The sequence below is a fragment of the Sphaerodactylus townsendi genome, linkage group LG03 (genome assembly GCF_021028975.2).
Source record: "Sphaerodactylus townsendi isolate TG3544 linkage group LG03, MPM_Stown_v2.3, whole genome shotgun sequence".
NCBI lineage: Eukaryota > Metazoa > Chordata > Lepidosauria > Squamata > Sphaerodactylidae > Sphaerodactylus > Sphaerodactylus townsendi.
Window position 1 is genome coordinate 22,616,930 of NC_059427.1, and position 17,030 is coordinate 22,633,959.

Sequence of the window (17,030 nt, forward strand, 5' to 3'; positions counted from 1 at the left end):
TACTTGATCTGTCACAAAATATCTGGCAGTAGCAGTGTCGTCAAAGTCTAGATAAAATGAGTTTTATCTTGTTGATCATAAAAGTTGTATAGGTCCATTTTATTTATGTCAGTGGTTCTCAACCTGGGGGTCAGGACCCCTTTGGGGGATCGAACGACCCTTCCACAGGCGTCGCCTAAGACTCTCTGCATCAGTGTTCTCCATCTGTAAAATGGATTAATGGGCCTTTCCTCACTTACCTTAAGCCCCGTGCTACTTGAGGAGAGTAGCGCGGGGTCCCCCGGCACTCCCCACGAGAGGGGCAGCGCCCCGATGCTGCCGCTGTCGCGCGCCCTCAGCGCGTGGCATCCCAGGCGCTCTTCTTAAGGGCGCCTTTTGACATGTGGGAACACCTGGGCGCGCGCCTAGGATGCCGCGCGCTGAGAGCAGTGCACGGCATAGGGGGGATCCAAGAAAGTGGGGAAAGGTCCAATGTTGGGGTTGGGGGTCACCACAACATGAGGAACTGTATTAAAGAGTCGTGGCATTAGGAAGGTTGAGAACCACTGATTTATGTGCTAATTGGTGTTTAATTTTTCCGTATTTGTAATCATTCTAATGCTTTTATCCTTTCATGTATTGGTTCACGTTGAAGCTTTTTTATAACACAGTGTTTTATCTTTTTATGCATTGGTTTGTGCTCAAGACCTTTGGTCATATGAGATTAATTATAAAAGGAAAGGAATGTAGCGCTCTGACATCCTTAAAAATTCAGATTTGTTTTGTGGACATTTAGGAAATCCATCAGATGTGCACATGATTGTAAATGTTTGTTTCTGGTCGTTCTTTTAATCCTTGGGGCTTCCCTCAAGCTGGCATCCTGGCATCAGGCCCAGGTTTGGCTGTCTCCCCGCCCATTCTTTCACTTCCGTCCACACCCTTTCTACCTTTACTCCAGTTTGACGCAATTTCTCCACTAATAGCAATAAGGGAGCGACACTGACTAAGCATTGTCCCAGAACAGAACTCGTAAGAGGAGATCCAGCACCTTGTGTAGCAGATCTTATTTGGGGAAAGAGCTGCAGTCTGGCTCTTAACTTGGACCATTCATCTTGGCACTCCCCCCATCAGCTTTCCTGGCTGGAAAAGTCATACCTGTTCCCTGGGAGGAAATATAAGCAACAACTTGTCAGCTGTGCTGTTCAGGAGGGAGCGGATAAGCTCTGAAGAACGACAGGGTTTGAGATGGGGCGGGCAGAGTCTTCTCAATCTCAGCGATGACATATGGGAAAGGGACATTCCTGAGCCCACAGTGGATCCTGGAGATGCAAGTTTGGGTCCTCGCACTGCTCCTGGTACACCTACCTTCTGCCTGCCTTCTGCATGAAACACCTGTGGACTCTGTCAGCTGCACACAGGTGGGTACCAGCCTTCACTAGCTGCTAGGAGATAGGTCTCTTGGTAGCAAAGCAGTCTCTCTCTTCTCCTTCGCTCTCTGCCATTGTCTTTGCCTCGCCACCCTTCCACTGGGCTCAGTCGGCATGCCGATACATTTGTTTAAGGTTTGTGTGCCACCCGCTGGCTGAAGGTTTGCATATTTGCAGTTGGTCGCATAGCCTCAGAGCTTTTCGTTTCCAGATAGGGAAGGGCAAAATCCATTCCGCTATCTGCTTACACATTTACGGCAAATTTAAGGTCAAGTTCACAAAGAGGCAAGCAGTGTAGTGCTTATTGTTATTGTTGAGATCCCTATTTAATTTGTTATTGTTGAGATCCCTATTTAATTTGGGTCAGTTACCTAGGAGCAGCAGTGGCGTAGGAGGTTAAGAGCTCGTGTATCTAATCTGGAGGAACCGGGTTTGATTCCCCGCTCTGCCGCCTGAGCTGTGGAGGCTTATCTGGGGAATTCAGATTAGCCTGTGTACTCCCACACACGCCAGCTGGGTGACCTTGGGCTAGTCACAGCTTCTCGGAGCTCTCTCAGCCCCACCTACCTCACAGGGTGTGTGTTGTGAGGGGGGAAGGGCAAGGAGATTGTCAGCCCCTTTGTGTCTCCTGCAGGAGAGAAAGGGGGGATATAAATCCAAACTCTTCTTCTTAATAATTATGTCCCGTCTACAGTGAAGGTACATTAAGAACTGGAGCCAGCATGCAAAAGAGGATGGAATTGTTAAAAACCAATGAAGGGATTTTAGGAGGAAGAGTTTTCCCTCACTCCTGCAAGACAGCACCTGTTAAAATTGCATTTCCCACTCTACTATTTGCGGTTTATGGGAACCCTGGTTTCCTTTGCTTCTGGCCCCCTTCCCAGTGAATGATGATGAAAAGAGTGAATTCCCTCCCCAAAGCATGCTTAAAGATGAAATGTTCTAATTAGCTTTGAATATGGAATGTGCGTACGTGTGTGGGATCATATGAACAGATGTGCGAACTGCACCAAAAAGAAACAGGAGTCTTCAGGACACTCAAAGGAGTTGCAGGTTTTTATTCTCGATCAAATTGTTGAGAACTAGACCCAGTTGGATGGATGTACTGGGTCCTCACTAGATGCACGTATATGCATGTGTGTGGAGGCACAAAGAGATATGGAGGAAAAGTAAATGGCAGGGCCAAGTTCAGGGATGTAATTACCTGGCAATAAAATCCAGATGTAGTCAAGAAAAGCACAGAGACCCTTCACAAAAGCAAAGTAACCCAGACCACAAAAATACGCTAAAAACAACTCCCAACTTGTTACTCTTGAAGGTGCCACAAGACTTTTTGGATTTATATCCCCCCTTTCTCTCCTGCAGGAGACTCAAAGGGGCTGACAATCTCCTTGCCCTTCCCCCCTCACAACAAACACCCTGTGAGGTAGGTGGGGCTGTGAGAAGCTCCAGGCATGTGAGCTAGCCCAAGGTCACCCAGCTGGCGTGTGTGGGAGTGCACAGGCTAATCTGAATTCCCCAGATAAGCCTCCACAGCTCAGGCGGCAGAGCTGGGAATCAAACCCGGTTCCTCCAGGTTAGATACACGAGCTCTTAACCTCCTACGCCACTGCTGCTCTTTGGGTGTCACTTATCATTCAAGACACAGCAAGTGTGGCTGTAGTTTGGTACATGCCCAGCACCCTGTAAAAATAAAAGCGAATCCTATAAGCAGAGAGAGAGGGTGTGTGTGTGTAATGGTTAGAGTATTGGGTTAGGATCATTATCAAATCCCCAGTCAGCCATGAAAGCTCGCTGAGAGTTCTCAGCCAGATCACTTGGGTGGATTCCGAACAGGCCAAATACAACAGGTGTAAGAGGTTATATAAACTGGGGTTTTTTTTGAGGGGGGGGGGGACTCCGCAAGGTCCCATTCCGAAAACGAGTTTGGCCCGTTTTATTTCCCTCAACCTGGGATTTTCAAAAACCACTAAACCAGCGATCCTTTTGCACAATCCCGGTTTGGAGGCGCTCCCATGTCAACACAACAGGCAAGAAACACTCTTTCCCTACCCATTCACTTTAGGTTTCCCGTCTCCCAGCATGTTGCAGGCAGATTCTCTGAGCACCCAACAGTGAATGAAGTCCCTCAAACATAAGGTGACCAGATGGTCACCTTTCTGACCCGGGCCGCGAGGCTGGCCGTTACTGCAGCGTCGCGGAGCCGCTTGAAAGCGCATGAGGCCTGCGGCTTGCCATTACCGCCCTGCTTGACCCAGAGTGGCAAACGGCAAGCCCCAGAAGGCCATGCGCTCCCTGCGGCGGCGGGCACCTGAGGAGGCTGCCGTGACTGCCTTGCTCTGCCCCCAAGGCAGTGCAGCAGCTCTCCCAAAAATGGGGACAATTTAGCAGGTGAACCTCGCGGGCGGAACAGGACAAATTGTCCAGCAAAGGCGTCGACGGTCCCGCCAAAGCAGGGCCCGGCTGGTCAGCCTGCAAACGTAATGTTCTCTCTCCTGGTGGAAGCCAAGTATGAATTGATCTACGGCAGGGTAGGTAGGAACCTTTAACACTCAAGAAGCCATTTGGACCCCGTTTTCCACCGAGGAAAAGAAAACACTTGCGGAGCCATAAATAGTACTGTGGACATTTAAAATAAAGAGATAGCTTACTGTATATATTGGGTTTTTTTTACCTTTTACTCCGCTCATTCTGAGAAGCGCATGGATATGTCCGCCGTGCTACCTGCAGGGCGGGCAAGGATGGGGCCAGCGGCTCAGCCTTGCCGGCTGCTGGGAAAGCGCCCGCCCAGCTCAATGGGGCAGGCGAAGGGGAAGCTCAAGTGCGCGACTGACCCAACGAGCTGTGAGCAGTTGAAGATGCGCCTCTGCCCTGCTGCCACAGAGGCGAGGGCAGGAGATGGGGCCAGACTTCCGACTCGATGAGCCATGGTGCAAGAGGGCAGAAGCATGCCTCGAAAATGGCACGCCCTACCCCTGATCTACAGCAACACGTTCGTCATTGCCCAGCCATTGCAGGAAGGTCCCTTTTTCTTTTTTTCTTTTCTTTTGTGTGTTGTTCATGATTGGATTGTGGGATAACTGGCTGCAGGGGTTCCTTTCTGTAGGCCTGCACAGCTACACACGTGTTACAGGAAATAAAAAAAGAGAAGTGTCTCCATGCGAAGGCATGAAAGGAACCTGGATTGTTTCCACAGGCTCCAATCAGTGCCTGAATGGGTGAAAGGCACATGTGCAAATGGAAAAAAAAGGAAAACACACTCCTTTATAATGATTGCAGCCCGTTGTACATATGCTGTGCGGAATCCTTGTCTGTCTCAGCTCAACCTAATTTACGGAGTTGTTGTGAGGATAAAATGGAGAAGAGAAGAATGATGTTACTAGCTGCTTTGGTCCCCATTGGGAAGAAAGGCAGGGTACAAATAAGCATAAGCATAAGCATTTTATTGTCATTGTGCACGCACAACGAAATTTACAGCAGCATTCCTCGATGCACACAATTTCAGACTCATACATCATACTCATACAATTTCATACAATACATCATACTCATACAATTTCAGACTCATACCCCATCCTCACTTTCCCCTTCCTCCACCCATCCCTACACAGCCCCAAACACATCAACACGAAGCCACGGAGTTCAGCATAGCCACAGCTCTAGAGTAGAAGCTGTGTCTCTAATCCTCTTTGTCCTAGATTTGATAGTCCTGTATCGTCTACCAGATGGTAACAGTTCAAAAAGAGAGTGTGCTGGATGAGACGGGTCCCTCAGAATATTTTGGGCTTATTTTTAAGGCTTCTGGGGAATTGTAGAGTTCTTCCAAGGAGGAGAGAGGGCAGCCGATAATCCTTTGTGCAGTAGTGATCACCCTTTGGAGCGCCTTCCTATCTGCCACTGTGCAACTGGAGAACCATACACAGATGCAGTAGGTTAAGTCACTCTCTACAGCACAGCGGTAAAATGTAGGAACTACCAAGGAGGTTTTCCATCCAGTTGTTGCTTCCTTAAAAGTCTCAGATAGGTACAGTCTTTGCTGGGCCTTCTTAACTTCACCCAGCTGGCAGTCTGTATGCTTGCCCCAGGTCAAGTCCCTCTCTTAATCCATAACGCCCAGAAATTTAAAACTAGCCACCCGCTCTACTTGATCTCCATTTATAGTCAAGGGCTGAATTTCTGAACTATTCCTTCTATAGTCCACTATAAGCTCCTTTGTCTTGTTAGTAGTAAGAACCAGGTTATTTTCCCTGCACGAGAGCAGTCGGTCCACCTCACTCCGATAGGTGGTAAACATAACGAAATAAACATGCAGTCTATCTTTACTTTTATACGTACACATGTTCCAGTCTCCGAGCCCTAACCATCCCCTCAACCAAGCTCTGACTGCTGAAAGAAAGTATACCGTCTAGTTCAGGGGTAGGGAACCTGCGGCTCTCCAGATGTTCAGGAACTACAATTCCCATCAGCCCCTACCAGCATGGCCAATTGGCCATGCTGATAGAGGCTGATGGGAATTGTAGTTCCTGAACATCTGGAGAGCCGCAGGTTCCCTACCCCTGGTCTAGTTTAAACGTAGCAGATGAGCACACAGGAATTAGTTTTTCCTGTGCGGAACTCCTCACAGCCGGCATCACATTTAAACTGTGCCGCTGGCATCTACACACGTAGTGTTAGCATTTGAGGGATCCAGGGGCTGCCAACTTCCAGGTGGTGACTGGAGATCTCCTGGGATTACAACTGATCTCCAGGCAACAGAGATCAATTCCCCTGGAGAGAATGCCATCTTTGGAAGATAGATTCTGTGGCATTGTACCTCACGAAAGTCCCTCCCCTGTCCCAAATAAACCCCAACCTCCTCAGACTCTGCTCAAAAAATCCCCAAGTGTATCCCAAACCAGAGCTGACAACTCTGATCCACACAAAAAATAGTATTGGTCACACAATACTGGCTACTTGCATTCTCACGCCGCAAGCTGGTGTGGTATGGTGGTGACAGTTTCTGACTCACAGCATTGTTTTGAGGAAAAAATTGAAGATGGGAGAACTGTTGAGAAGAATTTATAATATGAGAAGTTAAAAAAAAAATCTGGCATCACATTTATACCGGGCTGGATGTGCAGAACGGCAAATTAATTTTATATTTTGGAGACATGGCCCTGCGGTTGCCAACTCTGGGTTGGGAGATCCCTGGAGAGTTGGAGGTGGGGCCTGGGGAAATTTGGGTTTGGAGAAAGGAGGGATCTTAGCGGGGTAAAGTACCATAGATTCCATTTCCATGGGGAACAAATATCTGCCTTCTGGAGATCAGTTATAATTCCAGAGGAGTCCCTGACTTTACCTGAGAGCATTTTTCATGTTTCCTCTCCCTAGTCATTGGAACCCCCTGCTCCTATTTGGAAAACTCACACCAAGCTTGCCCACTGCACCATATGTGCTGCACGGACTGTTCTGGCAAGCAGAGATGGTTATTGTCGTGAAAAGAGGTGGAGAAGGGGCCACCACCCGGCCTGCATGATACTGGCAGGGCCTCTTGAGGTGTTGTTTATTCAGTGGCTGCTAAAGCCCTTTGTCCTGGCACCGCTGACGTTTCCTAGGGCTTGTGACCATGGTGACAGTAGAGGAGTGGAGCCAAGCCAAGCCAAGCCGAACAATTACCTGTCAAGTTGCACCTGAGCAGCTGCTTTCTGCTCTGGTCTTGCCCCTGTGCTTTCACAACAGCCTGAGAAGCAGAAAAAGAAGCAAGCCACCTCTGCTCCCTTGGCCCAGAAATCCTTCACCTGCTGTTTCCACCTATAAAAATGTAGCTCTTCACAGTGGGGTAGTGAGCACTGAGCGCAGGCAAGTCAGAGGGCAATAGCTTAGGGATGTCATGAAGGCAGATGATGCCACACTGACGGTACTTCACACACACTACATAGACTTTGTGAGAAATAGCTAAATGTTGCTTTTACATATACCAAAGAGGTGTTACTTTTATCATCCGAAGTTTGCAAGGGACAATGACTGCCTTATAAGTAGAAGAAGAAGAAGAGTTTGGATTTATATCCCCCCTTTCTCTCCTGTAGGAGACTCAAAGGGACTCACAATCTCCTTGCCCTTCCCCCCTCACAACAAACACCCTGTGAGGTAGGTGGGGCTGAGAGAGCTCTGAGAAGCTGTGACTAGTCCAAGGTCACCCAGCTGGCGTGTGTGGGAGTGTACAGGCTAATCTGAATTCCCCAGATAAGCCTCCACAGCTCAGGCGGCAGAGCGGAGAATCAAACCCAGTTCCTCCAGATTAGATACACGAGCTCTTAACCTACTATGCCACTCTGCTCATTAAGTGTTTTTATAAAGTGTAAGACTATTAAATATTGTAAATATATTCAGAGGTGGGATCCAGCAGGTTCTCACAGGTTACCGAGAGTAGGTTACTAATTATTGGTGTGTGCCGAGAGGGGGTTACTAATTGGTGATTTTTCCACGTGATTTTTGCCTTAGTTACGCCCCTCCTCTCAGCAGTAGCGTGCAGAACTTGAAGAAGTCTAGCAGGAGGTGCACCCGGGCGGTCGCGTGTGCAGCTCTGGCGCCTGCGTGCATTCCTTCTGCTTCCTCGGGCCTTGGGACCGCCATGTGCAAAGAGCGGCTGCATCCTTGCCACAGCCCTGCCCAGGAATGCCCCGCCCCCGGAATGCCTTGCCCAGCCCCATTGGCGCTACACCACAGTTTGAATCCCACCACCATGGGAACCTGTTACTAAAAAATTTGGATCCCACTACTGAATATATTGTATGTAAATATAGAACGGAGAAAGAAAAATCAGACATGTGTACAGTAGATGGAAGGGGTGTCAGAAAATGTAAGTTAGTAAGAGACATTTGCTACACACATGGAGGCTGACTGACCCTGAGCAGAGATGCAGAAATAAGATAAGGCTGGTGTCTAAAAGCCCACCTGCTCTAAGGTAATGAGCAAGCAGAAGATGGGGTCAAAAGTTTAGTGGGGAAATAGGTAACACAAAGAGTTGACAACTAAGGCTAACTACAGGAAACGACCATATAGAGATGTATTAATTGAAGGAGACACCACCTGATATATGACATAATATGCTTAGATAAATTGTAATAGGCTGGGCCCTCTCATCTCATAGCCGATGGAGAGATGAGAGAGGGATTGGGCGGTCCTAAAAAAGCAATATAAACTGTTGCAGAGCAGAAAAAGTTTGTTGTCCAGCACTGGGTGGGCACCAGAGTTTGCAAGATCGTAAACCAGTGTTTCCCAACCTTTTTGACGTCGCGGTACCCTTGACCTCATTCTTCATATCTCAGGGTACCCTTGAGATTCATTTGATTTTTTTTTGCATTTTTAAAGGTTTTTTTCCCTTTTTTGGCCTGTAGGTGGGGGGAGTGGCAAGCAGGGGGAGGGGAGGGAAAGCAGCACTGACAGCCGCGTTGTTTGTTTGCCTAAATTTGGCATGGATTTGGGGGGATTTAAAGGGAGAGCTCCCTTTAAATCTACCTCCCCCCCATCCACACCGAATTTAGGCAAATAAAACAATGCTGTTTTTCAATGTTGTTTAAAGGAAGTCTATGAGGTTTCCAAATGCCCCCCCCCCTTCAAAATCCATTTGATTCCGGTGGGGGGGGGGCAGGCGGTAGCATTGTCAGGGTACCCCTGGGACGTGCTCATGGTACTCCAGGGTACCACGGAACCCTGGTTGGGAATCACTGTCGTAAACCAATAAAAGCTTTTGTTACCTGCTTCACCAAATTGGTCCAGAGTGTTTTCTGGGTTCTTAGACCCACGTTTCTAACAGTCTTCATGTTTGTTGGCGAAAGATACAAAGACAGATGTTCAGTTGGGAGCTGAGTGCCTCCCAGACTCACACATGCCTTTATTTATTCAGTACATTTGTAAGCTGCCTAGTATAGCCATCCACCAGGCAGGACTGGATGGTCTTGTACGCTAACTGCTGATTTCCAGACAACAGAGATCACTTCTTCTGGAGAAAATGGCTGATTTGGAGGGTGGACTTTATGGCATTATTATACCCTGCTGAGTCCCTTGGAAACTCCACTTTCCCCAGGTTCCATCATCCCTAAATCTCCAAAAATTTCCCACACCAGAGTATGTGACCCTGGAGACAACACACAACAAGCAAAAACAAACCAACAGTAAAAACCAGTAAAAACATATAACACTTATAAAACAACCCAAGTCAATAACATGGATAAATCAAACCAACTAAATAAAAATGCCAATAAAATCGGTCAGTAAAAGGGAGGAGGCGGCCGCTTCTCTCCCGGCAACTGTGGCATGTGAACAGAACAGCCTTTCTCCCCAGCACACCCTTTTTCCTTTCCTCAGATCTCTACACCAGAACCAGCGTGGTGTCGTGGTTAAGAGCAGGTGCACTCAAAGCTGGAGAACCAGGTTCGATTCCCCACTGTGCCACTTGAGCTGTGGAAGCTTATCTGGTGAACTAGATGAGCTTGTGCGCTCCAACACATGCCAGCTGGGTGACCTTGGGCTAGGCACAGTTCTTTGGAGCTCTCTCAGCCCCACCTACCTCACAGGGTGTTTGTTGCGAGGGGGGAAGGGCAAGGAGGTTGTAAGCCCCTTTGAGTCTCCTTACAGGAGAGAAAGGGGAGATATAAATCCAACTCTTCTTCTTCCTCTTTAGTGAGTTTCTATTGGTTCTGCTTGCAAAATGAGATTGCTAATGTGGCTGCATGTAAGTTTGGGAGGTGTGTGGGAAGTGCTGTCAAGTAGCTACTGACATGGTGACTGAATTAAGGACCTCCAAAACATCCCACCATTAACATCCTTAATGTTCAGGTCTTGTAAACGGAGGACTGTGGCTTCCTTGATTGAGTCAATCAATCTCATGCTAGGTCTTCTTTTCCTGCTGCCTTCAACTTTTCCTCGAATTATCGCCTTTTCCCACATAGAACATTGAAAAGGTTCTGAAAACATTTTGAAAACGTTTTGAAAACGTTTTGAAAATGAGACCCAAAGCAGGTTGCCTCATTCTTGTCTCCTCCATTTTATATTTACAATGAGTCTCTCAGACAGGTTACGCTGAGTGAGTATTTGACAGGCCCAAGGTCATTCAGCAAGCTTCCGTGGTCAAATGGGAATTCAAACCTAGTCTGGCACTGTAACCATTACGCAATTCTCAGTCTGTCTGCCTACATGTGTTTTGCAGGATAGGGAGGGGATATGCTTAGAGACCCCTAATATGTCCCTTTTCTATCTTTCTACAGGGTCTTGATTGCCAGCTGCTGAGTAAGTGTCCATATGGTTTTTCAAATTGTGATTTTTATCGTTGTTCTTCATGTATAGACCACTCCAGCTCAAACATCGCCATACTATCTGCCTGACTTGTTTAATATCACCCAAAGAGGATGTGCTACCCGGGCAGTTCGCTTGCTTTTAAAAGTACTCTATTAATATTTATTGTTAGGGCAATAATTCATATTTTAATGTAGATGTTAGAGTCCAGTGGTGGCGAACCTGTGGCACTCCATATGTTATGGACTACAATTCCCATCAGCCCCTGCCAGCATGGCCAATTGGCATACCCACCAATGATTCAATCACCTTCCCCAAGTATGGAATGTCAACCACTGGGTAATAGTTATTTAGGTCATCTGGCTCTGGAGATGTCTTCTTCTATTACAGTTGTTCTCAACCTTCCTAATGCCGTGACCCTTTAATACAGTTCCTCATGTTGTGGTGACCTCCACCCCTAACATTTATCCATTTTACAGATGGAGAACACTGATGCAGAGAGTCTTAGGAGACCCCTGTGAAAGGGTCGTTCAACCCCCAAAGGGGTCCCGATCCATAGGCTGAGAACCACTGTTCTATTATCTTTGTGGCTCCGGATTCAGCGGAAGCTCCTCCACATCTGCAAAACACCAGCCTACATCCTTCAGCATTCTGTGTAGTTCCTCCCTCAGACTTGAAATTCTAAAGCATATAATCTCTGGCACACCATTACTCTGTGCCATATCCAGTGGTGGGATCCAAAAATGTTAGTAACAGGTTCCCATGGGAGTGGGATTCAAACAGTGGCGCCGCGCCAATGGGGCTGGGCAGGGCACAACGGGGCGTGGCCGGGCATTTCAGGGGCGGGGCAGTAATAATTTCTCTGTTACTGTAAAAAACTCTTACTGTAAAAAAAAAAGTTCCTAATTTCCAGCTGGTATCTTTCTGTTCATAATTTAAACTCATTATAGCAAGTCCTATCGTCTACTGCCAACAGAAACAACTACTTCTCCTCTAATTGTTGACTGTCAAATGCGCCAATACTTTCAAATGCTTCATTTTGTTTCTAGAAATCAAAAGAAGGATGCTTCCCATAAACAAGGGAACTTTACCATATTTCTAAAACATGTTTTTAAAACAGCCCAACAGGGAGAATTATCCCGTTTTCTACCTTAAGCTAACCAATACATAGGAAACAACAGGACTTTATGATTTTTGGACCTAATGGGATTTCTAATGGAAAAGCAGATCCAATTAGTAACCCCCTCTCGGCACACACAAATAATTAGTAACCCACTCTCGGGAACTGGTGAGAACCTGCTGGATCCCACCTCTGGCCATATCCCTGCAGGTAAACTGCCTATTTAAGGAACAGCTGTGATGATGAAACTTAACATGCTTTTGAATAGAATAGAATAGAATCTTTATTGGCCAAGTGTGATTGGACACACAAGGAATTTGTCTCCGGTGCATATGCTCTCAGTGTACATAAAGAAAAAATACATTGTCAAGAATCATAGGTGTACTTAATCATAAGATTTGTACTTAATGATTTGTCATATAGGTCTAGTAAGCAATCAGGGAAACAATCAGTAGTAATGAAAACATAAAATGTAAAATCATAAAATAAAATAAAATAAAATAAAATGTCAGCACAGGCTATAGTCAATACAGTCATAGAGTGGGAGGAGATGGGTAAGAGGAATGATGAAAGAGTAGTGCAATGAAATTATATAATAGAATTATATAATAAAATAGTTTAACATTACTCGAGGGAATTATTTGTTTAACAGGTGATGGCATTCGGAAAAAAACTGTTCTTATGTCTAGTTGTCTTGGTGTGCAGTGCTCTGTAGCGGCGTTTAGAGGGAGTAAGAGTTGAAACAGTTTATGTCCAGGATCACGAGGGGGTCAGTAAATATTTTCCACAGCCCTTTTTTGACCAGTGCAATTATACAGGTCCTCAATGGAGCAGGTTAGCAGCAATTGTTTTTCTGCAGTTCTGATTATTCTCACAAGTCTGTAATACGATCTTGTTGGGTTGCAGAACAAAACCACACAGTTATAGAGTGCAGATAGCCAGACTCAATGAATTCCTCTGTAGAACTGTATCCAAGCAGCTCATGGCGGTTGAGCTTCCTGAGTTGGCGCAGAAAGAACATTCTTTGTTGTGCTTTTTTGATGACATTTTTGATATTAGGTGACCATTTTAGGTCATGAGATATGATGGAGCCTAGAAATTTAAAGGTCTCTACTATTGATACTGTGTTGTCTAGTATTGTGAGAGGAGGTAGGATGGGAGGGTTTCTCCTGAAATCTACCACCATTTCTACGGTTTTAAGTGTGTTCAGTTCTAGATTGTTCCAGTGGCACCACGAGGCTAGTTGTTCAACCTCTCCTGACAGACTCTAATCAGACTCTAATCAAGTGGCACTGTGAGGCAAATCCGTAATGGTAACACACCTTCACAGACATGAGGCTGCAGACAGACAGCACTGCAGTGGTTGGCAGATCACTGGACAAGAATTTCTTGTAGGACAGCCCTGTCTGAGAACACGGGTGTGGGTAGATGTGAGGGTGATTATCTTGGCTTATTTTAAGACATCAAATGTCAGGATGATCTCTTGGTAACTGAAGAAGTTCCTCAACTAGCTCCCTGAATCTGGGTCTCTACTGTCCTACATTTTCTTCCGTGTTTATATTATAAATGACAGGGGTTTTTTTTTCCCTTTTGCAACTTTAGCTACCAGGATCACTTTTCAGAAGGAGGGAAAAGACTTTAACGCCCTCCCTGAAATTTTTCACAAAAAAGCAAAGGTTTGCTCCCAGCTGCTTTTCTCTCTGGGGCGGGGATACATTTATATTTTCTTCAGTGAAGATAAAAGCAGCTCAAGGAGGCTTTTCTTCCAGACAGAAAACATCAAGGGAGGGAAACATTCATGTTTTCCCTGCTTCTCCTCCAGGCTCTTGATGAAGCAATCTTGGAGGTTGTCTGTGCAAAAAAAAAAAGTTATTTAGAATTATTTAGTTATTTAGTGGTGTGACCGCACTTGGAGTCCTGTGTTCAGTTCTGGTCGCCACATCTCAAAAAGGATATTGAAGAGATAGAAAAAGTGCAGAGAAGGGCAACGAGGATGATTGAGGGACTGGAGCACCTTCCTTATGAGGAAAGGCTGCAGCGTTTGGGACTCTTTGAGTTTGGAGGCAGTGAGGGGTATGATTGAAGTCTATAAAATTATGCATGGGGTAGAAAATGTCGACATTTTTCTCTCTTTCTCACAATGCACACAGAACCAAGGGGGGCATTCATTGAAAATGCTGGGGGGAAGAATTAGGACTAATAAAAGGAAACACTTCTTCACATGACGTGTGATTGGTGTTTGGAATATACTGCCACAGGAGGTGGTAGTGGCCCACTAACCTGGATAGCTTTAAAAAGGGCTTGGACAGATTTATGGAGGAGAAGTCAATTTATGGCTACCAATCTTGATCCTCCTTGATCTCAGATTGCAAATGCCTTAACAGTCCAGGTGCTCAGGAGCAGCAGCAGCAGCAGCAGGCCATTGCTTTCACCTCCTGCATGTGAGCTTCCAAAGGCACCTGGTGGGCCACTGCGAGTAGCAGAGTGCTGGACTAGATGGACTCTGGTCTGATCCAGCAGGCCAGTTCTTATGTTCTTATGTTCTTAAATGCAGATGAAGGAATTGTAACATGAGGCTGAGTCCCCACTTCAGAGAGAGGAACTATCACACAGGGTTTTTTGTGTGTCTGTTCTCACAGCAGGAGATGGTCTGTGTACGCCTGGGGAAGCTGTGCCTATGCCAGAGCTAAATCCGGTCCTGCTGCTGACCAAGATGGAAACGAGGACCAAACTTCAGTGCCATCAGGAGCAAGACTGCATTCCCTGCGTGCAGGTGATACTACACCTTGGCTTGCTGGGTGAGGAAGACGGTGCAAGTGTCTGTGCTTAGAAATTGACCTCTGTCCTAATCTTTGACACTGAGACAGGCCTCCAGTCTTGAAAATACACCCCCCAAGCCTTTATTTCCAGCAGTTGAAAGGGTGTGAGGCTTGTATAACGCCGTTGCTAGGCAACCACTGAAAACGCTCCTGGAATCCCTTCGAGTCAGTGTCTTAAGAGTACTGATGATTGTTGATTTTATTAAGATGTTGGTTTGGGTGGGTTTTGATCCTCTGTCAAATTTTATTTGAGCTTGGAATGCGACTGGCATGTTCAAATAAAGCGTCCTAACGCCTCCGCTTCTGTTTATTTTCTGATGTGGGTTGTTGGCATTAGGTGAGAAAAAAGATGGAAGACTTGACCAGGATGGTGCACGGCCCAGTGGACATCATAATGGTAAACCAGAAGGGACTCATCTTCAGCAATCCCTCCCCATCTAATGAAAATCCCTCCTCTGCCCTACTGACACTGCTTTCTCTCATTCTTTCTCTGTTCCCAGAATTCCTTCAAACTCACATTTGGCTTTCAGCCCGTACATACCCTTTCTTCCGCTGCGCGCTTGTGGAGGTTCGGTTTCCTCGCGCCCACAACCATAGTCTGGTAAGTGACACACAGGCCAATATTCCTCTGGCACAGTCCAAAACTGGTAGACGGAGAGACTACAACGAGGAAGTGGGAAACAACATCACACGTATACACCTATTACCCTTTATCTTTCTGTTCCTTTATCATCTCATAGCTCAAACAGAAATGTGGAAGATCTTGAGTCTCTATTCAGCCCATAAGATGCAAATTACAGGCTCCTGCAGTCTCAATTTGCCTCATAATCATGCAGCTCAATGGCTGTAGCGCAATGCAGATGGTAAGTGGTTGGAAATGGCAGGGACAATAGATTGCTACCCATTAGGATTATCAACCAGACTATATTCATCAGTTCCTTTGGAGGAAATTGCTGCTTTAGAGGCTGGTCTTTATGATATACCGTGTTTCCCCGAAAATAAGACAGTGTCTTATATTAATTTTTGCTCCTAAAGATGCGCTATGTCTTATTTTCAGGGATGTCTTATTTTTCTAATGTTCTGTTAAATGGGGCATGCTTCCAAACAAAAACTTTGCTCACGTCTCTTACTTTTTGGGGATGCCTTATATTTCACCTTCAGCAAAACCTCTACCTAGGTCTCTTATTTTCCGGGGATGTCTTATGTGGGAAACAGGGTAGGTACTAGGAGAGGAAATGTAAATCCTAGAGAGCGACATCCACATATCAGTGAGGATTGCCCAGCACCTCCCCCAAATGTCCAAGAACTTGCCAATCTGGACTTGGCAATCACACTACCTGTCCATACAGAAACATGAGTGAAGTCTCAAACCGTCTCACCTGTAAAAGCTAATTGCAGGCTCTTGCTTCCACAATTTACCTCAGAGCTATGTGGAAACAGAGAGATGGCTTGACATTCTTGGCTGTTAATATTTTAAAGGGGAAGGTGTGTTTTCTAGCAAACAGTTTTTCTTATTTAAATTGCTGAGAAGAGCTCAGTTTTGAAAGACAGTGGAAATGTTAGTCTACTTTTCTTTTCTTGCATAGCCCTGAGGCAAACCGAGGCACTAGGAGCCTACTGTTTGCATTGATGGATGCAGCTGTTTAAGCCCCCACTCACATTCCTGTGTGGATATGGATGGGTAGCAGTATATTGTCCTTTCCATTTTCCCCCTCCCATCTTCTCATTCTGTGACTCCATACAAAAACACCCCTGCAATTAGAATAAATTATGAAAACAAAATAGTTTGCATAAGCATAAGCATTTTATTGTCATTGTGCACGCACAACGAAATTTACAGCAGCATTCCTCGATGCACACAATTTCAGACTCATACCCCAACCTCACTTTCCCCTTCCTCCACCCATCCCTACACAGCCCCGAACACATCAACACGAAGCCGCAGAGTTTAGCATATCCACAGCTCTAGAGTAGAAGCTGTCTCTAAGCCTCTTTGTCCTAGTTTTGATAGACCTGTATCTTCTGCCGGATGGTATCAGTTCAAAAAGAGAGTGTGCTGGATGAGACAGACCCTCTCAGAATATTTTAGACTCTTTAGGCTTCCGGGAATTATAGAGTTCTTCAAAGGAGGAGGAGAGGGGCAGCCGATAATCCTCTGTGCAGTAGTGCTGTCTGTGCTTGCTAGCTTTGGTTAGTGCCCCTTATGCTGTGCATCAACTCAAAAAGCAAACAGCTAGTTAAATCTTAAACATGGAGGTTTGGGTGGAAGCTGCAGTGGTGGTGGAAAATGAACGTAACAAAAGAGGAAGAAATGTCTAGTCTGCTGGTGATGCAGCGAGAAAGGCTCTGTTCTTTTAGAAGCAATTAGGAAGGAATGCACCTGTGATTGGCTCTCGTGCAAACCAATGGCAA

The 17,030-nt window shown here is 46.1% G+C and overlaps 1 protein-coding gene across 1 annotated transcript in view; it reads left to right on the plus strand.

Annotated features, from left to right (window-relative positions):
- Nucleotides 1-1,321: 1,321 nt before the first annotated feature.
- Nucleotides 1,322-17,030, plus strand: part of IL17RC (interleukin 17 receptor C) — a 60,963-nt gene continuing 45,254 nt past the window's right edge. The window contains 5 exon segments of the mRNA XM_048487306.1: nt 1,322-1,397; nt 10,652-10,673; nt 14,439-14,597; nt 14,956-15,015; nt 15,119-15,219. Coding sequence (XP_048343263.1) covers nt 14,477-14,597; nt 14,956-15,015; nt 15,119-15,219 — 282 coding nt within the window. The 5' untranslated portion in view covers nt 1,322-1,397; nt 10,652-10,673; nt 14,439-14,476.